We start from the raw sequence: 22932 nt of genomic DNA, 5'->3' as shown, positions 1-22932 counted from the left end.
CCCCCCCCCCCCCCGGACTTACACACACACAACAAAGACATCACATGGGACTACAGTCGGAGATCGGTGCAGAGAAAACACTGAAAAGTTACACAACAATGGGAAAAAGTACAAGAGGAAAAAAAGAGACCTCTTCTCAGGCTGGGCACCTATGGGAGGACAGCATGAGAACAGGAAACAAAAAAAACCTCCTCTGCACAGAGAGCACATTAATGTCCACATCACAACATTAGAGCACGTGACTAGCCACAGGAGTGGATAGGGGGGTGGGGGGTAATCCGAAGGAAGACAGCAGTCGTCCTATACAGCGCTACCATTTCAGCGCGGCACGCAGACCCGCCGTCTTCCCCCGCAGGAAACAAGCATCGAAGGCGTTTGGAAAGGGAGGGGGATGAGTGCGTGCTTATCAGTGTAAGTGTATGTGTGTGCATGTCCAGAGTTCAGCTGAGACAGTGTCCTTCGCCCTATCAGGCTAAGTAAACAGTATCCAGCCAACCCAGGTGGCCTTGCATGGGAAGAATAGTCATCACACAGTCGTTATCAGGGAGTTGTTTTGGTGGGCTCCAGCCTTGGGCCTGAGCAGCTGGCGCCGTGATGTCCATATGTTGAATATTGTTGATTTCTCCTTTATGCGAGCAGCGAATTTAGCACTCTGACACTGGTCTCTCGATCTCCCGTTGGAGAGCCGCGAGCCTCCCCATGATGGTGTTGGCCAGAGGGGCTGATGGCACGATATGGCAGCCTCACTTCTGTCAGTCTGCCCCAGGGCAGCTGTGGCTACAACTGTAGCTGCCTCCACCAGTGTGTGAATGCGAGAGTGAATGAATAGTGGCATTGTAAAGCGCTTTGGGTGCCTTGAAAAGCGCTATATAAATTCAATCCATTACTATTATTGTTATTATTAAAAGAAAAATATGTCTCTCATATATATAACACAGTTATATATACAGTGTCAAAGAAACCTGTCTTTGAGTGAAGATTTAAGGTGACAGGAAATATAAATAATATAAATAAATGCAGCTTGAATCTTTACTGAAGCTCAGTATTTGAAACAGACTTCATTCAATGCTGTAATAACTAATAATGATTGAAATTATAACTTTAATATTGCCCATATTATATTTACATTACCAAAGTGATATGACTTTAGTCTCATGAACAACATCAGCTAATTGTTATTTACTAGCTAATCTTAAATGACTGTTCAGTACAGAAGTGAAGCCCAATAATCATGATTTCACAGTCCTGTGGTCTCAGCCTCAGATACTTATCAAATCAAAGCTCATGTAGAAAGAAACAAATAAATGAACAAAACATTTTCTCCTTCATTTCTGTCAAACAAAGCTGTACGAAGTGTTTCCAGCTGTCGGTGTCACGGTTGCTAGGCAACCTGGGCAGCATGACGGAGGTTAGACCGTCCCATTTCACAAGCCTCTCACTTCCGACCTTAGCGGCCCTTGTGGACCGTTAAGGCTGTGTACTTTAAGGCTGCAGAGCCTGAATTGGGATATAGTGGTTGAGAAGGTAATTTATCCATTTAAATCAGCTGTGATGGATCAAGGACACATCTAAAACCTGCAGGGACACCGGCCCTCATAGACTGGGATTGGGGACCCCTGCTTTACAGTCACAGGACGCTGTAGGAGGGACAGCAGTCCCAACAACAGAGTGAGGAAGAGATGGAGGAAGGTGAAATTATCGCAGTAAGAAAATTGATGGGGGGACATAATAAGCAAGGGAGAGATTCAAGGGTTCAGGTAAAATGATTGACTACTTTGACCATGAGCCACTGCTACTGTGTGTTGCTTATAATTGCCACATGCAGTGCAACTATCCTAACCCAGTAATTGTACCGACCTGATCAGACCTGTTTCAATATCAATAATTAAACAAAATGACATATACACATGTGTATGTATGTAATGTACACACATACACATGTGTATGTATGTAATGTACACACATCAGGTCCTCAGGGTGGGCAAGTTTCAATAAAATTTGACCAATACTTTAGCAGGAGTCGAGAGTCTTGTGAATAGTGGCAAGATGGACTGACAGAGGATCCTTTACAATGGCATGAGCTCACCAGTGCTGATGATCAGTTCTACTCTCTTGCCAGTGGAGGGCGCTGCTCACTTAATGCATTATTATTGCACCTTTACTTACATTCACTTCTGTTAAACATCAACACTTTGGTTGCTTTTTCTTTTGGTAATGTGTCTCCTTGCATGCTTCACTTGAACCTCATCCTCTCATTTGAGCCTCTCCCAGTTATGATGACAGAGAAATTTGAGGGCCAGGGAGCCAAAAGAAGAGCACAACTTAGATATAATATTCTGTAAAGCTGGACCATGTGACCAGATACATGGTATGGATAAATAGAGCACATCTTCTTATATTATAACACAAGAGGTCATCTGGACAGGTAAATGAATGATTTACAGTCACAGTTACAGTCTTTTTGTCACTGTTTTATTTGAGTCTATACCACAACAGAGTAAAACAATGTTCAGTATTGGTAACTGACTATCTGTATATCTAGGTTCTAAAGGACCATTTAATTCTCCAAATTTGACCACAGACACGTTAAAATCTAGTTATGATTTCATCACACTAACAAAAGTAAAAATAAATATCAAGATGAACCCTGACTGCTCAACAAACTTACAAAGCCAGGAAAGAAGTTTACAAAAATCATTTAGAACAGTTTAAAACATCAGCTGAATCCATAAATCTGAAAACATGTTTCAAAATGAAAGAGACCAACATGTACGGACTAAACTATCTGTTAGGACACTATTATGCTAAACTACACATAGAGTCACTGAGGAACCAGAGGACCAGATTCCAAACCCAGGATAAAGAGGTTCAGTGAATGTGGTGTTGAAGGTGTGGAGGTGGATCAAAGTGTCAGAGGAGACTCTGTAGAAGGACAGAGTGCCAGCAGGACAGTCCACATACACTGCTACTCTGTTAGAGACAGAGGAGGAGGAGGAGGAGATGGATGTTGATTTCTTATTGTGCCAGGCAGAGTAGCGGCCATCATCACAGCAGCTCAGACTCCAGGACTGATCACTCCATCCAAACAAACAGTCATCGTCTCGTCTCCTTGTGATTCCTCTGTAACTCACTGATATCTCAACTTTTCCATTCCACTCGACCTCCCAATAACAACAGCCAGTCAGACCATCTTTACACAGCAGCTGAGGCCGTTCAAATCTGTCTGGATGATCAGGATATGATTGAACTTCCTTTGCTTTTCTCACCTTCATGTTGTCAGAAAGTTTGAGTTTTCTGTGTACTGTGTTTGTGTCGATTGTGAGTTGACAGGAATCTGATGGAGAGAACAAACACAATACAGCTGCAATTATTGATCCATCATCTGTTCATTGATTGACACTTTGATGATGACTCCTGACATCAGAGATGTGAATGAGTGATGTGACAGTTTGAAGATGGTTGAATGTGTGCTGCTTTGTTTTCATGAATCACATTAAAAACACACTTACACTTCCTCAGACTTCCTAGTTTCAGCCATCGGACTCCAGCAGGCTCCACTCTGAAAGGAGGAGGGGGGTCAGACCACCACAGTCTCTTTCAGCATGCACACATGGACATTACATCGCTCTCACACACATGCTGTTAGACAATGATAAAGGAACAGTCAAACATTTTCACAAATACACTTGAAGAAAATGCTTCTGAAGTCTTGTCCAGTGGTTGTCATGATCTAGTTAGTCAGTTTTATTATAGCAGAATTCATAATTTAAATTATGTGGATCACCATTGTAATCTCTATTTGTCAAAATGATCATTCAGTAACTTAAACATCACTCAGTTATGTAGTTTAAAAAAAATTCTTTTCACAGGAGACTTCCTAATTAAAAAGACAATGAAGCTAAGGTTAAAAGGGGTTCACCGGTGCACTTGTATGCCTCCACAGGTGCGCAGAGAACCAAACCTTACAGCTACATATAAAACCCCCCCCCAAAAAAACAGTGTAGTCCAACAAAAAGATTGAAAGCATGCAGACAGGAGCAGCCGGGGATCAAATCACCTACTCTTCTTATCAGTAGTTGGCCTGTGCTACCTCTTGAGCTACAGTCACTTTAAGTCACAGCATACTAAAAGCTATTTCATCAATACTCCCAAATGAGTGAGAATGAAGCATGCATGTTTTTACACAATTTCAATGGAGTTTAATTTTACTAATTACTAAGCAATTAAACTAATTACTTTAGTTATTTTGTTCAGTTTTTTGGTTCTTTTTTCTTTTTCAGTGAGAGAAGTCTAGTTTGTTTGTCCATTAAAGTCAGGTCCAATATCTGAGGTGGAAATGTGAAGGACAGCAGACAGGTGATCATCACTGACAGAGAATCTGTACTTGGATTTGTTAAATATCATTCCTGTGTTTGTTTGTTGACATATAAATGTAGATCCATAGAGAACCAACATCTTCTGAGCAGGTCTACCCAGCAGTGATACTAGTTGAATCAGACTGACAGTATTGAATCAGACTGCATATCAATTAGTTCAATCTGAACATCATTGGAGCCTTTCCCTATAATGCAAGTTAAGGGAAATGAAATCATGTGCATTTCATTCTAAACTGTTTTGGAATTGCTCTCATCATCTCTCTCTGAATGTGGAGAAGACGAAGGAGATTGTTGTGGACTTCAGGAGAATGCACACCCAACATGCTCCTCTGACCATTGACGGAGCGTCTGTGGAGAGAGTGAGCAGCACCAAGTTCTTGGGTGTGCACATCACAGAGGATCTCTCCTGGACGTACAACACCACAGCACTGGCCAAGAAATCACAGCAGCGTCTCTTCTTTCTCCGCAAACTAAGAAGAGCAGGAGCACCAGCCCCCATCATGTACACTTTCTACAGAGGCACCATCGAGAGCATCCTGTCGAGCTGCATCACTGTGTGGTTTGGAGCCTGCAATGCGTCCTGTCATAGAACCCTCCAACGCATAGTGAGAGCTGCAGAGAGGATCATTGGTGTCTCTCTCCCCTCCCTCCAGGACATTTACAGCACCCGTCTCACTAAAAAAGCCCTTTGCATAGCGGCTGATCTTCAAGCTGCTGCCGTCAGGGAGGAGACTGCGGAGTCTCCAGGCCAGGACCAGCAGACTGAAGGACAGCTTCATCCATCAGGCTGTCAGGAAGCTTAACTCCCTCCCGATTCTGCCCCCTCTCCCCTCTTCTCCTCCATGGTCTCACTGAACTCTGTCACATACACACACACACACACACACACACACACACACACACTCTCTGACTCACTCACTGGCCTGCACCAGTTACCAGTCACTTTGTGGAGCATTGGACTGCCATTACCTCATAAGACTTTGTTGTTATACTATCTCTTACCGTACATTACTAAATCTCCATTTGCACTATTTGCCTATTTGCACTACTCTGCCTGGTTTACACTCAATGTCATTTACCCTTACCTGAATATTGTATATTGTATATTGCGTAGCTTTCTTGTTAATTTGTATTGTATTTATTTATTTAAATTTTTACTTTTTAATTATTTTATTTGCATTTTTTAATCACTCTCTTATATTTAAATGTTCATTTGCTATTTCATCTAGGGTTTGAGAGTAACGAAATTTCTATTCTCTGTATGTCCTGTACATGTGGCAGAATTGACAAATAAAGTTGACTTTGACTTTGATCATGCGGGGCTCAGAACACATACCAGCTCAGGGCATATTATCATGGCAGAACCTACTGAACACTGTGTTAAATTCCCCATCAGAGAATGGCTTACTGTGTTTTTGTGATTATGTTGAAAATCAAAAATCTTGTCTTAACACAGCAATCTGCTCTCCACAAACTAAACACATAACTTTACTTTTTGATTACAATACATAAAAGCTCCTGCATCACATACTCTTTCTTCTGATAAGTCGTCTGTGTTCAAATGTGTGTGATGCTATGAGACGTTCTCTGTACCTGAGATTGTCAAGTCTCAGCTGCTTCAACAGATTCATGCCTGTCTCTCCTGGATGATTGTAGCTCAGGTCCAGCTCTCTGAGACAGGAGGGATTAGACCTCAGATCTGAGGCCAGAAGAGTACAACCTTCTTCTGTTATCAGACAGCCCGACAGCCTGCACATAATAATCATTACAGATACTATTAGAGAACAGCAGATAATTAGCACAAAAAAGTACAGGACAAACTACAATAATAATTCATTCTGGTTATAATACGAACCAATTTAATTTCTAGTCTGTGTTGAAATCCAAGGTTGATTCTGTTCATCGTTACATCCAGATCAACAGAATCAACCTTTTGGGATTTAGTTAGCTTGATGACTGAGCCTGAATCACGATATCTGTGTTGAAATATTTCAGTGGAAAGTGACCATTACATTCCATAAACTGTACGTTTGTATGTTATTCACTTTTTGATCATAAACATTTAGTCCAGATTTAAAACTCAAAGTTCAAAAATCAAACGAAGGAGAAATCTTAATTTTATCAGTGGGCAAGAATTAAAGAAGAAAAAAATGGAAATGTTAAAGAAAACCCCTCAAACTTGCATAAGTAACTAACCCCGGCTTGGGTTACTTATGCAATCCAGATTTCAAAATGTTCATCAACTAAACAATTGATTATTTCTGACCTGAGTGTTTCCAATTTACAGTGTGGACTTCTTAGTCCATCCGACAAAGCTTTTACTCCAGTATCCCTCAGGTTGTTGTTGCTCAGGTCCATCTCTCTCAGACTAGAGAACTGGAGACTGAGAACTGATGACATAGTTCCACAGCTTTTCTCTGAAAGGTTACAAGTGCTCAGTCTGAAGAGACAGTAATTTAGAAGAAAAAAAACATTTTTAAAATGTCTAATTTAAACTTTTAATCACACGTGATATATATAACATATAATCCCTACACCTGCTAAAGCCTAAAAAAGATTCTTGATACTTATTGAAGATAAACAAATTGTTAAATAAAAACAAAAAAAATTGCTAATTTAGACAATTCCAAAGTTTTCCCCAAAGTACTAAATAAATGTGTAAATCTCAATATGAAACTGGAAAACTTTAAATGCTTAAAGAAATTCAGGAGTGCATGTTATTGTTTACATTCAATGAAGGTTCGAATTAGCAAACAGCTCTCACATTAAACCACAAACAATGTATCTGACCTGAGTTTCTCTAATTTACAGTGCATACTCTCCATTCCAGCTATCAAGAGATTTACGCCTGAATCCTGCAGATTGTTATTGCTCAGGTCCAGCGTTCTCAGCTCACAGCCTTCTACTTTGAGAGACAGAGAAAGAGCTTCACAGCTTCTCTCTGTCAAGTTACAGTTATTCAGCCTAAGAGAAAATACACAGAAAGCAGCAAATTCAGTCTTTATTTTCCTTGTGAATAGATCTTAAAAACTTTATGGTAACATACAGAGCTTTCTTAGATGCTTTGAGCACAGGCAGCAGCCTCAGAAGAGCATCCTCTGAAGCAGAATATTTCTTCAGATCAAGAACATCCAAATCTTTTTCTGATGTCAATAAGATGAAGACCAGAGCTGACCACTGAGCAGGAGACAGTTTCTCTGTGGAAAGACTTCCCATACTCAGGGACTGTTGGAGCTCCCCAACTAGAGCACGATCATGTAGTTCATTCAGACAGTGGAACAGGTTGATGCTTTGCTCTACAGACAGATTCTCACTGATCTTTTTCTTGATGTACTGGACTGTCTGTTGATTGGTCTCTGAGCTCATTCCTGTCTGTGTCAGTAGACCTCGTAGAAGGGCTTGATTGGACTGCAGTGAAAGACCCAGGAGGAAACGAAGGAACAAATCCAGGTGTCCATTTGGACTCTCTAAGGCCTTGTCCACAGCACTCTTGTGAAGAAATTGTCCACCACAGTTTTGGAGTTTGAGTTTATTAAATGCTTTAGACCATGCAGAGGTTTCTCCTTCTAGCAGATTGACACAGAAGTTGAAGAACGTCAGATGGACATGAAGAGCAGCCAGAAACTCCTGAATGCTCAGATGGACAAAGCAGAACACCTTGTCCTGGTACAGTCCTCTCTCCTCTTTAAAGATCTGTGTGAACACTCCTGAGTACACTGATGCTGCTCTGACATCGATGCCACACTCTGTCAGGTCTGTTTCATAGAAGATCAGGTTTCCTTTCTGCAGCTGTTCAAAAGCTAGTTTTCCTAGACACTCAACCATCTTCCTGCTCTCTGGACTCCAGTGTGGATCTGTCTCAGATCCTCCATCATACTTGACCTTCTTCACTTTGGCCTGAACCACCAGGAAGTGGATGTACAACTCAGTCAAGGTTTTGGGCATGTCTCTCTGTTCTTTTGTTTTCAGCACATCCTCCAGAACCGTAGCATTGATCCAGCAGAAGACTGGGATGTGGCACATGATGTGGAGGCTTTGTGATGTTTTGATGTGAGAGATGATCCTAGAAGCCTGCTTCTTGTCTCTGAATCTCTTCCTGAAGTACTCCTCCTTCTGTGGGTCAGTGAACCCTCTGACCTCTGTCACCATGTCAACACACTCAGGAGGGATCTGATTGGCAGCTGCAGGTCGCGTGGTTATCCAGATGTGAGCAGAGGAAAGCAGGTTCCCCCTGATGAGGTTTGTCAGCAGCACATCCACTGAGGTGGATTTTCTGGAGTCAGTTAGTATTTTAGTTTTGTGGAAGTCCAGAGGAAGTCGACATTCATCCAGACCATCAAAGATGAACAAAACCTGGAAGTCTTCAAAGCTGCAGATTCCTGCTTCTTTGGTTTCAGTAAAGAAGTGATGAACAAGTTCCACCAAGCTGAACTTTTCCTCTTTCAGCACATTCAACTCCTTGAAAGTAAATGGAAATATGAACTGGATGTCCTGGTTGGATTTTTCTTCAGCCCAGTCAAGAGTGAACTTCTGTGTTAAGACTGTTTTCCCAATGCCAGCCACTCCCTTTGTCAGCACTGTTCTGATTGGTTCATCTATTCCAGGTAAAGTTTTAAAGATGTCTTCTAGTCTGATTAGTTTGGTTTGTCTGCTTTCCTGGATGTTGTTTCAATCTGTCTGACTTCATGTTCATCATTGACCTCTGCAGTCCCTCCCTCTGTGATGTAGAGCTCTGTGTAGATCTGATTCAGAAGTGTTGAGTTTCCTGCTTTAGTGATCCCCTCAAACACACACTGGAACTTTTTGTTCAAAGTAGATTTAAGTTTACATTGACAAAGTGGAGCAAACATTTCTGAAAACACAAAAATACATTACATTAATTTGGTTTTCAGAAAATATCCCAAAATTTCAATTCAGTAAGTATTGAGACATTTTTCAATTTTAAATTCATGCTGCAGCTTAAATGTTTTGAGAAATCCCCTTACTGCTCTGCAGACGGTCAGCCAGCTCTTCCTGCTTTATTCTCTTCAAAAAGTGTAACACAATTGTCACAAATGCCTCTCTGCTTTTACTCCTCTGCTTTTTATTGTCATCCTTCGACATATTATCTTCTTCCATCTCTAAATAATCTGGACTCAAAATCTCGTGCATCTTCTTCAGTTCATTCTTTACAAACGTGATGATGTTGTCCTCTAACAGCTGGAACAAAATATTATAAGAACATTATGTCAATGACAAAATAGTGCTGACATCATGTCCTTTCACTGGTCTACAAAGAGCAACATGAAGATGAATGAACATAATAGATGTAAGAGTGGTTGTTATATACTGTATGTACGCACCATGAATATGGAGTCCAGCTGTTTTTGATCCTGCTGGACAAAATGACCACTAGAAACCTCTGAATTTTCCTGGTTCAGTCTGTGGAGGACTCATGAATATTAGTTCATGCACAGGGGAAAGACAATGTAAGTGACATCTGAAGAAAAAAAAACTAAGGTGTTTAGATTATATATGACTCCATGTAGTTGTAAAAGTTTGCCACTCTAGACGATCTCATTGATACTCAGCTACTCAGCTTAGCATTTTTTCAACATTGTACATCTGATAAACAGTTATGTGTTAATTCCATGAAAGATCATTGTGTAAATTCAACCTGACACCTTCTATTATGTTTGTCAAATAACTTTAGCATATGTGTGCAAATTTAATGCAGGCACTTTTTTGTTGTGGGTTTTTTTTTTTTATTCAGAATGTTTTCTTTCTAAACCCAACCAGCATCTGTATCAATGGATTTTCCATACACTTAATAGACTGCATCGATTTATTGTCTATCAGGGACAATAAGTAAAGTAAAGTAAAAGTAAAGTGTGCAAGTTAGTCCCCATAGGGAAATAGTTCCTCTGCATTTAACCCATTCACCCAGTGAAGCAGTGGGCAGCCACCAGTGCAGCGCCTGGGGAGCAGTGTGTAGGGACGGTACCTTGCTCAGGGGTACCTCAGGGTAGCTGTTCAGTGGAGTCGAACCCCCGACCTTCCGATCATGGGGCCACCACTCTACCTGCTGAGCTATCCCTGCTATCCATGCCAACAATATTATATTTTCACAGCAGATCCTCCTTTCATTTGATATTTCTTATTTCTTATATTCTAATAATTTCAAAAAAATTCACACATTCAGAGGATTCAGTAACTGTTTGAGATTCTTTCAAAATCTCCTTTGATAGTGTTAAGATCCTTCTCTTCTACTATTGTCCTGTTTTCACTGTCAGATTGTGAACACTGGTGATGATGTACTCTTGGTATTTCCAGGTAAAATGAGTGCTTGAGTTCATTGTGTCTGAATGGATACGTACATTCTTCAACATAAAGAGCTGTTGCACAATTATCTGCCATTGTTTTCTGTAAATCTAGATTTCAAAGAATGTGAATCAACTTTAGTTTAAGGTGCAATCAGTGAGGTAAATATGATTTGGGTTTAAATGGTAATTAGGTATTTCGTGGTCCTCATGATGTGACCCTCAGCCATTTACACTATGCAGGACTATGGATGGTCCTACAATAAGCTGCAGACGTTTAAATATACATCTGTGTATATATTATATAATAAAGGAATTCCTTAATACCTTAGTATTCCAGTTAATTTAAGTCAAACACCAAACTGATGGCTAAAATAGCGTCAGTGTTAGTAACAGCTCACCTTTCTGTAGGAGATAATTTTTGTCCTTTAAAATACAGGGAGTGCAGAATTATTAGGCAAGTTGTATTTTTGAGGAATAATTTTATTATTGAACAACAACCATGTTCTCAATGAACCCAAAAAACTCATTAATATCAAAGCTGAATGTTTTTGGAAGTAGTTTTTAGTTTGTTTGTAGTTTGAGCTATTTTAGGGGGATATCTGTGTGTGCAGGTGACTATTACTGTGCATAATTATTAGGCAACTTAACAAAAAATAAATATATACCCATTTCAATTATTTATTTTTACCAGTGAAACCAATATAACATCTCCACATTCACAAATATACATTTCTGACATTCAAAAACAAAACAAAAACAAATCAGCGACCAATATAGCCACCTTTCTTTGCAAGGACACTCAAAAGCCTGCCATCCATGGATTCTGTCAGTGTTTTGATCTGTTCACCATCAACATTGCGTGCAGCAGCAACCACAGCCTCCCAGACACTGTTCAGAGAGGTGTACTGTTTCCCCTCCTTGTAAATCTCACATTTGATGATGGACCACAGGTTCTCAATGGGGTTCAGATCAGGTGAACAAGCTGGCCATGTCATTAGTTTTTCTTCTTTTATACCCTTTCTTGCCAGCCACGCTGTGGAGTAATTGGACGCGTGTGATGGAGCATCGTCCTGCATGAAAATCATGTTTTTCTTGAAGGATGCAGACTTCTTCCTGTACCACTGCTTGAAGAAGGTGTCTTCCAGAAACTGGCAGTAGGACTGGGAGTTGAGCTTGACTCCATCCTCAACCCGAAAAGGCCCCACAAGCTCATCTTTGATGATACCAGCCCCAACCAGTACTCCACCTCCACCTTGCTGGCATCTGAGTCGGACTGGAGCTCTCTGCCCTTTACCAATCCAGCCACGGGCCCATCCATCTGGCCCATCAAGACTCACTCTCATTTCATCAGTCCATAAAACCTTAGAAAAACCAGTCTTGAGATATTTCTTGGCCCAGTCTTGACGTTTCATCTTGTGTGTCTTGTTCAGTTGTGGTCGTCTTTCAGCCTTTCTTACCTTGGCCATGTCTCTGAGTATTGCACACCTTGTGCTTTTGGGCACTCCAGTGATGTTGCAGCTCTGAAATATGGCCAAACTGGTGGCAAGTGGAATCTTGGCAGCTGCACACTTCTAGATTTTCACATATAACACCGTTGCTTATGCAGTTACATTGGCTTCCTGTCGAATTTAGAGTCCATTTTAAGATTTTGGTTTTAACTTTTAAGGCTCTTCAACAACAAGCACCACCATATATTATTGAACTTTTACAGCCCTATGCCCCTAGTAGGTCTCTGAGGTCGAGTAGTCAGGGCCTACTTGTCACTCAGTATACGAGACTGAAAACTAGGGGTGATAGAGCTTTTGCTATTGTGGCCGCCAGACTGTGGAATTCCCTTCCTCAGGACTTACGATCCGCTGTTTCATTGATTACTTTTAAAAAACAGCTAAAAACACATCTTTTTAAAATTGCTTTTTGCTAACTTTGTTTGTATCTTGTTTGTTTTTTTTATAATCTGTTATATCTTGTAAAGCACTTTGTGATTTCTATCTAGAAATGTGCTATATAAATAAAATTTTACTTACTTACTTACTTACTTACACGCTTGACTTTTCTCAGTTCATGGGCAGTTATTTTGCGCCTTGGTTTTTCCACACGCTTCTTGCAACCCTGTTGACTATTTTGAATGAAACGCTTGATTGTTCGATGATCACGCTTCAGAAGCTTTGCAATTTTGAGACTGCTGCATCCCTCTGCAAGATATCTCACTATTTTTGACTTTTCTGAGCCTGTCAAGTCCTTCTTTTGACCCATTTTGACAAAGGAAAGGACGTTGCCTAATAATTATGCACACCTGATATAGGGTGTTGATGTCATTAGACCACACCCCTTCTCATTACAGAGATGCACATACAGCATATACAGCTTGGAGTAAGACAACATGCATGAAGAGGATGATGTGGACAAAATACTCATTTGCCTAATAATTCTGCACTCCCTGTAAATAAAGCAATCTTTAGACTCATCACTTTTTAAAGATACCCTGCTTGTGTCAGATCTAAGTTCTCCAGGTTTCCCATAGATCCTGTTAGACAGAAGAAAATTGTTTTTTCATTTCCAGCAAAAGAATTTGATGAAGACTTAGAATACTTTTGTCATCCATAAGAGAACCTGGTTTGCAGGCCATGCCTGAGCAGAAGGAAACTAGTGTTTGTGATTTACCACCCAAAGTAAAACAGTCATTTACACTATGCAGGACTATTGATGGTCCCACAATAAGCTGCAGAAGGTTAAATGTACAGGGTGGGCCATTTATATGGATACACCGTAATAAAATGGGAATGGTTGGTGATATTAAAGTCCGGTTTGTGACACATTAGTATATGTGATGGAGCAAACTCCTCAAGATGGTGGGTGACGATGGTGGCCATTTAGAAGTCGGTCATCTTGGATACAACTTTTGTTTTCTCAATAGGAAGAGGGCCATGTGACACATCAAACTTATTGGTAATGTCACAAGGAAAACAATGGTGTGCTTGGTTTCAACGTAACTTTATTCTTTCATGAGTTATTTACAAGTTTCTCTTCGTTCACAGCCATTGACATGTCGAAGAGGTTAACACGTGAGGAGCGGATCGAAATTGTGTTGATAACTGGTGAACGCAGTAACCGGGTCATTGCAGCAGATTTCAATGCAAGACACCCTACGAGACCACCCATCTCCCATGCTACAGTTAGCAAACTGCTTGCTAAGTTTCGTGAAACTGGTTCAGTGTTGGATTTGCCAAAATGTGGACGTAACAAAACTGTCACTAATGAAGAAACATCAGTGGCTGTCCTAGCTTCATTCAGCAAGAGCCCACAGCGTAGCACTCGCCGCATGTCACTGGAGAGTGGCATTAGTCGAACATGCCTTCGGCGGATATTAGCTACTCACAAATGGCACCCTTACAAACTCCAGCTACTGCAGCATCTCAACGAGGATGACCCAGATCGCCGCACAGAATTTGCAGAATGGGCAAAACAAAAATTGGAACAGGACCCTCAGTTCACGCAGAAGATTTTGTTCAGTGATGAGGCAAACTTTTATGTGAATGGTGAAGTTAACAAACAAAACCACCGCTATTGGTCTGACACTAACCCACATTGGATGGATCCCTCCAAGACTGTTGGAACAACAAAAGTGATGGTTTGGTGTGGTATATGAGGTACAACGGTAGTGGGTCCATTCTTCATCAATGGAAACCTCAAGGCCACTGGATATTTGAAATTGCTACATAATGATGTGTTTCCCTCTTTATGCACTGAAGCTGGCACGTTCCCTGAGTTTTTCCAGCAAGATGGTCACCACCACATTATGGGTGCCAGATCCGAGCATTCCTAGATGAACAGTTTCCTGGAAAGTGGATTCGTCGTCGTGGGCCACTTGAATGGCCCCCAAGGTCTCCCGATCTCACCCCCTTAGACTTTTATCTTTGGGGTCATCTGAAGGCAATTGTCTATGGTGTGAAGATACGAGATGTGCAGCACCTGAAACTATGGATACTGGATGCCTGTGCTGGCATTTCTCCTGCGGTGTTGCTATCAGTGTGTGAAGAGTGGGAGAAGAGGGTTGCATTGACAATCCAACACAATGGACAGCACATTGAACATATTTTATAAGTGGTCAGAAACTTGTAAATAACTCATGAAAGAATACATTTACGTTGAAACCAAGCACACCATTGTTTTTCTTGTGACATTACCAATAAGTTTGATGTGTCACATGGCCCTCTTCCTATTGAAAAAACAAAAGTTGTATCCAAGATGGCCGACTTCTAAATGGCCACCATGGTCACCACCCATCTTGAGGAGTTTGCCCCCTCACATATACTAATGTGCCACAAACAGGACTTTAATATCACCAACCATTCCCATGTTATTACGGTGTATCCATATAAATGGCCCACCCTGTGGAATAAAGGTATTCCTTGCTCAGTTCCTTATTTTTTTTTAATGCTGTTTAGGGCCATGAAACAACAAAAAGCAGTTCATTTAAAACACATCATTGTTACTAACAGCTCACCTCTCTGCAGGAGATGATTTTTGTCCTTTGAAATAAATGAGGCGATTTTTTGACCCGTCACTCTTTAAAGATACACTGCTTGGTTCAGGTCTCCCATAGGTCCTGTTAGACAGAGAAGAATTTTTTTTCATTTCCAGCAACAAAAACAGATGAAGACCTCACCATCATCCCAAATACAACCTTGTTTTTCCAGACTGTAAATCAGCATAAAGAAACTCCAAACAGTCACTGTAAGAACAGAGCACCACTCAGACAAGCGTTCTCATCCCAAAGCATAATATGTTTAATGTGACAAATCATCGGTATGTTATGCTTTTGGCCACCCAACACATCTCTATGTTACCTGTTCAGAAAGGGATGAAGCACGAGAACTGTTTGGACTGAATCTACACATGTACATTTATTTTACTTTCTCATTATGAATCGCTTTGGAAAACACTATCTAATATGATTAAGGTTGTGGTTAAGAGTAGGGATAAGGTTATGGTTAGGATTAGGATTAGGATTAAGTTTAGGGTTAGGGCTGGAATACACGTCTGGAACGTGTGTTACCACCGGGAGAGTCATTCTATTGGATCCTATCCACAACCCGGCACGCATCATAGGGGCGCGGAAGGTTACATTTCTGGTTCCTATGTGACACCTCAGGACATGACAAATCATCGGTATGTTACGTATCGGGAAGGGGAACGGTCTCACCCAGACGTAAACACTTTACTTTGGCCTTTACAGGACTACCCATGTTCCTACTTTCAACAGGCACCAAAATGATAACTATCAAAAAGTTCATATTACTAACACAGCTCACCTCTCTGCAGATGATTTTTGTCCTTTAAAATAAATGAGGCGATTTTTTGACCAGTCACTCTTTAAGGACACACAGCTGGGTTCAGCTCCAGGTTGGTTCCTGTGAATAATGATGGAGCAGTGATGTGAGAGCTGAGCTGTGACATGGAGAAGAGTCGTGGACAGTTAGAGATGGTCATCTCACCTCTGAGCTTTGGTCTGGCTCTCATGTTCCCCACACAGAGTGGTTTTAGAGGGAGGGACTCCCTCCTGTCTGTTCTCACACTGATCCATGCTGCTGAATTCACATCCACATCAGCTCACACACACTTTCTACCTTCACCTGCAGAGGAAACACAAAACATTCATGTGGCAGTCAGACGGCAGTGTGACGCAGAAGAAGCTGCCATCAGCTGATGTATTTCAGGATGGCTGCCAAACTGCTAGACTTACTTTTAGAAGAACTAATAAGCTTACACCTGCCACTGGCTTATTGCTGAACAGAACACATCAGTGACAAGTTTGTGTTGGCATCCTTACTACTATTAAAACACACTGATGGTGGTTAGTTAGAGGATAAGTGCTTAACTCTATTTTAGGTTATTTTGGTACTCACAATCTCTCTGTGCTTCTCCACTTGTCACACATGACATTTGAAATATTATTAGCATTAACTGAAAAAATCTATTGTGTTGACTCTGTCTTGGTGCAGATTTAGATACAAATATTGAACTTAAGCAGTGTGACTCTGTGTTTTGAAGGAAAAGTCATGCTGCGATTTCAGTGTTTACTGCTTCTATTTTATTACATCTGGAAATAGAAGGTTAAATATAATTGATAAAGGAAGAAATGTATTTGAATTTCTGAAGCGATAACACTGAACTCAAAATTTAAACATTAACTGTGGTTACACAGGTGTGAGGGATTAACTACAATTGAATTGCTGTGAATTCCACAGATCCTCCATAAATCAATCCCAACAATGGCACTTACAGGAACCCAGCAGGAAGAACTCACCCATTCCAGTAATGCACTTTGTTCCTTCATAAAACAACAATAAAACAGCCTCAGAGTCAAACTAGAGCTTAGCAACAGCACTTCAGTTTTATAGTTTGATTATGAAACCGTTCAGGGTGCACTTCAAGAACACCTGAGTCTTAGTAAATATAACACAGTCAGGCTTTCTGTGTTTAAAATGATCTGATGAACAAATCTCTACCTGCTCATTCTGTTTGAAAGGCTCTGAGCCGAATGTTGGAGACTTCGTTGTTGGGGGTTTGGAGTCTTTAGCCAATTCAAGACCTCAGAGATTAGAGTCTTCAAATGTTCACCACATAAGCTAACAAACAAAGATAAAAGCAGCTGCTTTGTGATGGAGAGAAAAACCTGGGAGGCTCAAATAAATCAAAGTTCTACTCACTCTGCGTTTCTCCCACTAGCTTCTTCGCTATTCAGCTCTCTGGTGTCTTCACGACGTCTGTGTCAAGAAAAAAAGAAAATCCCCCAAATCATCTCTGTTATCACTCAGGCTCATTAAACTCTTCAAACAAGTCTTAAGCTGTAGCTCATAGGTTGAAAATCAGCTGATACATTGTAATATGGCTTCAATAATTAACTTGCAACAACGCTCTGACTGGAACACCCTAAACAAAGCTGAGAACAAATAAACCTCCGCTTTCCTGACAACTATTAACATTTACACATCAAATGTTGAGCAATCTGTACCTCAGTCTACTGCAAACAAAGAACGGTACAGCAGCTGGAAACGTTCCTCCTTCACCTCTACAGGAAACATTGAGGGCAAAGTTGAAACCCTCAGGCCAATCACTGATCTCGATATTGTTGTTTCTAGTATTTTGAATTCAACGTTAAATGAAAGTTTGTTTATATCTACAATTTACAAAGCATCACAGGAAGTTACGAAAGTTCAGGGAAATGTTGCTCCGGCGGACGAGGAAATGAGCTGACTGGGAGTAATGGGAAAAAAACTGAACAAACTGGATTTTAGTGACCGAGGAGTTTTTGAAAAGATGGCTTCAAATGATAAACAGATGAAAGGCACTTATGTGTTCGTGTTCACTCTCATGATTTTTCACAGTATTTTATTCTTAAGTTTCCGTCCACGTTATTTCAGGTCACTTTGGGCTTTTTAGGTTTAATGTATTTTCAGATTTCTATTTTCTTCTCCTGTTTCCAATTCCCAGTCAGCCCTCAGTCTGTGCATATACTGCTCCTTCTTTGTCTTAGCATTTGCTTTGCTGACATAGTGTCCTCTGGGTTTTCTAAATTACCTCTAAGATGTAGTTTTCACCCACTGACTTGGATTTGGCCTTTTACCACTTGACCTGAATAAAGATTTTATTTTTTGCTTTGAGTCCTGACCTGATATGATGAGTGCTTTGTTAATATATATATTTTCTGTATTATTACTGGATGTTTAATCAAACAATAGTTTAACATTTAAAATTACAAATTAGTTCGAAGAATGAGAGTTTGTTTCAAACACAATTTAATACAGTAGATAGTGAAAAAACAGGAAATGTCTGTCATTTAAACTTTTTATCTGTTACTTAATTTTTACTTAATTTCTGTTGTAAAATGAATAATGGGGGTTCTTTATTAATAGGAAAGGCTTAAAATATGTGAAAATACAGTGAAAAATTCAAAATCTATGCATTTTCAGGGCGTTCTAGTGGGCCTGACTGGAGTCTTTGTCGCGGGGACGCGGGGTACTCCTTGGACAGGTCTCCAGTCTGTTGCATGGCTAACACAGGGAGATAGACAACCATTCACATTTACATTCACACCCATAGGCAATTTAGAATCCCCAATTAACCTACACCCACTAACTGCGAGTCTTTGGGCTGTGGGAAGATAAAATACAAATTAAGTATTAAAATAAAAGCCTCTAGACTGGCAACAGCAAAATGTGCTGTAAAAACTAAAAGAAAAACTGTGAAGTTGTGATAGTCATGAATGCATTTCTTTTTAAAGTAACTGAATACCAAGGGGCATAGATTTAAAAAAATGAAGACTGAAAGACACTATATAAAAAAATTAAACAAAGTAATAACAAAATCTTACCTTCCAAATATAACTCTGTATTTGCACGTGGGGATGAAAGGGAATCATAATTTAATTTCAGGAACTGTTTCTGAATTCCATGTGCTGACTTTGAAACTGTCCCATTAATATGATTTAATTAATATTTCTTTTTTTCCTGCCTTGCAGTTTGACAGTTTTTGTCAAAGATCACTGAGCTACATTCTCACATCTACCTGCTGAACAGGAGAATGGCTGCAGTTTGCGTCTCGATGCCTGAGATTGTCCAGTTGGCAATGTGCATCTACCAGTTTTGCAGACAGGTGCTTCACTTGTGCCTCTCCAAAATGATTGTAGGTTAAGTGTAGCTTTCTCAGATGGTAGGAGTTGGAGCTTAGAGCTGAGAACAAACAGCTATTAGAGAACAGTGCTACTATAGTAAGTTTAAGTGTTAAATTCAAACCTTTATTCATTATTGTCTTTATATTTCATATTGAAATAAAATATAGTCATTTGACTGTAAGGTTGACTCTGGGGAATTGTCTCCCCCTGGTGGCCAAAAGAAGAAGCGTTTGGCATCAGTTTGCTGACCACAGTGTTTGTTTTAATTCTCTTAGTCCCAAAAATATGATGCTTGGGTTCAACGTGCAGGTTATATTAAAAGGGAAATTGCACAGATTTTATTCAGTAAAGGTCAGTTTATTATTAGTGGTAGTATAAGTAGTGTAATGTTGTGTAATGTTTGGGTACAACCACAGAGTCTAAATAGTCTTCAGATGTACACTCAGTTGTATCACTGTAGCTTTTCTACCTGCCGCTGACATTATTTTCCTTTACTCTCCCAAAGGTTTTATTTTGAAATGATTTCCATACTTATTAATATAATTCATTGGACTGTGGCTAATTCACATGCCAATCCTCACTGGGGTACTATAAACATTTGCTCTTTTTGTGAACTCTGCTTCCAATTTTCTTAATTTCTTTTTATTTATAGCTCTTTACCTTTCACATTTTAAATAAAGGCTTTGATATTATTATTATTATATTAATGAAAAGTCAGGACATAGAAAATGATAAATGCTTTGAGAAAATATTTATTAGACGCATGGACAGAAATGTCATGACTGTAGCAGGTGAGCAGAGAGCTTCCTCTTCCAATGATGTGTCATTAAAAGGGTATTTTCTTTCAGTTCAGCTCATCTGACTTTTGCCATTACCTCTTTCTTCCTGAATATACCTGTGTGTTTGTGTTTGTGTGTAATGGCTTGAATGGATGTTCAAGGCTGTGGCAGCCGTCTAATGGGTTTATATTTACCTGCCTGCCTCCAAACGTAGCTCAATCAGTCCATTAGAAAAACAAAATGAATAGCTCCTTGCACAAGTGACCATCTGAATCACCTGAAGTAGAATTCCCTATAGCTCCGGAAGAAGTTCTAACAAAAAATAGGATAAAATAAAATATATGAGCTACAAATGTAAAGTCCTCATTTTCACATGTGAAATTTACAAAAAAATATCAGAAATACAAAATTATCACCAGCAGAATTTGGCCTATTTTCTATTTTCTATGCTTTATAAATGTGAAAGAAGTAAAAAGTAAAAATTGTACCAAAACTATTTTAATAATAAATATAAGCATTGCAATGATGTGTGAGTTTCCAAATGACTGACAAAATATGACTATGTAGCTCTAAAGTGAGGCTCACTTAATTAGGTGTATCTGTTCAACTTCTCATTAATGCAAATATCTAATCAGCCAATCACATTTCAGCAACTGAATTTGTTTAGGCACGTAGACATGGTCAAGAAAACGTGCTGAAGCTCAAATCAGAATGTAGAATAAAGGTGATTTAAGCGATTTTGAATGTGGCATGGTTGTTGATCTGAATATTTTAGAAACTTGGATTTTCCCACACAACCATCTCTCAGGTTTACAGAGAACAATAAAGAGAAAATATCCAGTTCTGTGGGTGAAAATGGCTTGTTGATGTCAGAGGTCAGAGGAGAATGGCCAGACTGCTCCCAATTTATAGCAAGACAACAGTAACTCAAATAACCACTCGTTACTTGTAATTGTGCAGAAGAGCATCTCTGAATGCATGTCAAACTTTGAAGCAGGTAGACTACACCAGGTGTCAGCTGAGGTCCCAGTAGGCACAAGATCATAACAGCTGGACAACAAAAAATTGGAAAAATGTTGTCTGGTCTGATGAGTGTCGAGTTGTGCTGTGACATTCAGATGGTAGAGTCAGAATTTGGTGTGAACATGAAAGCATAGATCAATCCCGCCATCTATCAACAGTTCAGGCTGCTGGTGGTGTGATGCATGGGGGTATTTTCTTCCTTCGAATTATTTTGTTTTTATTTTCTTTAGTACCAACTGAGCATTGGTTATAAACCAAGTTTCAAAATTCAAAGCTTAGGTTTGTTTAGAAGATGCTTCCTTTGAAGTTACAGCTTTGTAGAAAAGTATTAAGTGGATATATATAACTTTACATCAGGTATTTTATCTAACAGAAACCTCTTATAGAGGCTCCAAAAGGCCTCCAAAAAGTAAAACATCCCCAGTCTACACATAACCCTAAAAGCCCTTGAATAAAACTGTTCAGGGGAAAGATAGCATCAAAGAGCAGGTGCAAGTAGAAGAACAGCCCTTATAAGACATTGGATGAAGTTAAAATTAGCCTTTAGATGGGCAGAGCCTTAACCCCAAAAAGAGGCTTTTGCTGGTTCTTGAGGAAAACTAGACCATCAGTGCAGATCTCTTAATGACACGAAGAAAGGCGACTTCTACATGACATTTCTACTTTCTTCAAGGCTACTACATGTACATCTTTTCAGAAAACTTCTAAACAGATGCGGAGAAAACAAAAAAATGAAATAAAAAGGTGAAATCAACTTCCTCACAGACAGACCCCAATCAGTGAGGGTGGGAAAACAAGTCTCCCCCTCCATCTCACTCAGCACTGGAGTGCCTCAGGGCAGTGTTTTAAGCCCCCTGCTGTACTCACTGTACACTTATGACTGTGTAACCACATCCGACACCACCTCCATTGTCAAGTTTGCTGACGACACTGCTGTTGTGGGCCTGATCTCTGACAACATCGAGACGGCCTACCTGGAGGAGATTAGGAACCTGGAGACCTGGTGCCAGGAGAATAACCTCCTCCTAAACATCAGCAAGACTAAGGAGCTGATCGTGGACTTCACTACAAAGCAGGCGAGGAATTACAAACCCCTCATCATCAGTGGCACGCCAGTGGAGAGAGTGGACAGTTTCCGATACCTGGGTGTCCACATCACTCAGGACCTGTCATGGTCCTGTCACATCAACACCCTGGTTAAGAAAGCCCGTCAGCGTCTCTTCTTCCTCAGAAGACTTAGAGACTTCCATCTGCCACTGAAGGTGCTCAAGAACTTCTACTCCTGCACCATCGAGAGCGTCCTGACGGCAAACATCTGCACCTGGTTTGGGAACAGCACCAAGCAGGACAGACGAGATCTGCAAAGGGTGGTGCGCTCGGCAGAACGCATCATTCAATCAGAGCTCCCTGACCTGCTGTCCATCTACACCAAGTGGTGCAAGTCCAAAGCCAGGAAGATTATGATGGACCTCTCCCATCCCAACAATGGACTCTTCTCACTGTTGAGGTCTGGGAAGCGCTTCTGCTCCCTTAAGGCCAAAACAGAGAGAATGAGGAGGAGCTTCTTCCCCCAGGCTATTCGGGCCCTGAACCAGGTGTAGGACTGGACTCTCCCAAACACGTCACTATAAGACTGGACTCTCACACTCGTCACCACACGCACCACCACACATTTCCTATAATCCTATAATTCCTATAATTTATAATCCTTATCTTTATAATCTCTTCTGCTATTTGCACATTCTTTACTGTAAATTCCGAAGTTAATTTGTAAATTT

The 22932-nt window shown here is 40.3% G+C and overlaps 1 protein-coding gene across 2 annotated transcripts; it reads right to left on the bottom strand.

Moving 5' to 3' along the window:
• Positions 1–2463: 2463 nt before the first annotated feature.
• On the bottom strand, positions 2464–17602 carry LOC146680774 (NLR family CARD domain-containing protein 3-like). 2 transcript variants are annotated; one of them, XM_085449911.1, is made up of 12 exons: positions 17389–17602; positions 16174–16311; positions 15991–16089; positions 15183–15284; positions 9719–9797; positions 9362–9575; positions 7423–9228; positions 7167–7340; positions 6643–6816; positions 5970–6125; positions 3510–3559; positions 2464–3334 (listed from the first exon to the last, which is right to left on the bottom strand). In XM_085449911.1, the coding sequence occupies exons 7-12, from the start codon at positions 8523–8525 to the stop codon at positions 2805–2807; spliced, it is 2187 nt and encodes a 728-aa protein (XP_085306037.1). In that variant the 5' UTR covers positions 8526–9228; positions 9362–9575; positions 9719–9797; positions 15183–15284; positions 15991–16089; positions 16174–16311; positions 17389–17602; the 3' UTR covers positions 2464–2804. The 2 variants fall into 2 exon arrangements, with proteins under 2 accessions (XP_085306037.1, XP_085306038.1); XM_085449912.1 differs by lacking the exons at positions 15183–15284; positions 15991–16089; positions 16174–16311; positions 17389–17602 and having other exon boundaries at positions 9719–9818.
• Between the last annotated feature and the right edge of the window lie 5330 nt (positions 17603–22932).

The sequence above is a fragment of the Copadichromis virginalis genome, linkage group LG23 (assembly GCF_057382275.1).
Source record: "Copadichromis virginalis isolate Kocher_CV1m ecotype Utaka linkage group LG23, C_Virginalis_male_GT1.1, whole genome shotgun sequence".
NCBI lineage: Eukaryota > Metazoa > Chordata > Actinopteri > Cichliformes > Cichlidae > Copadichromis > Copadichromis virginalis.
This window is presented reverse-complemented; position numbering and strand designations above follow the sequence as displayed.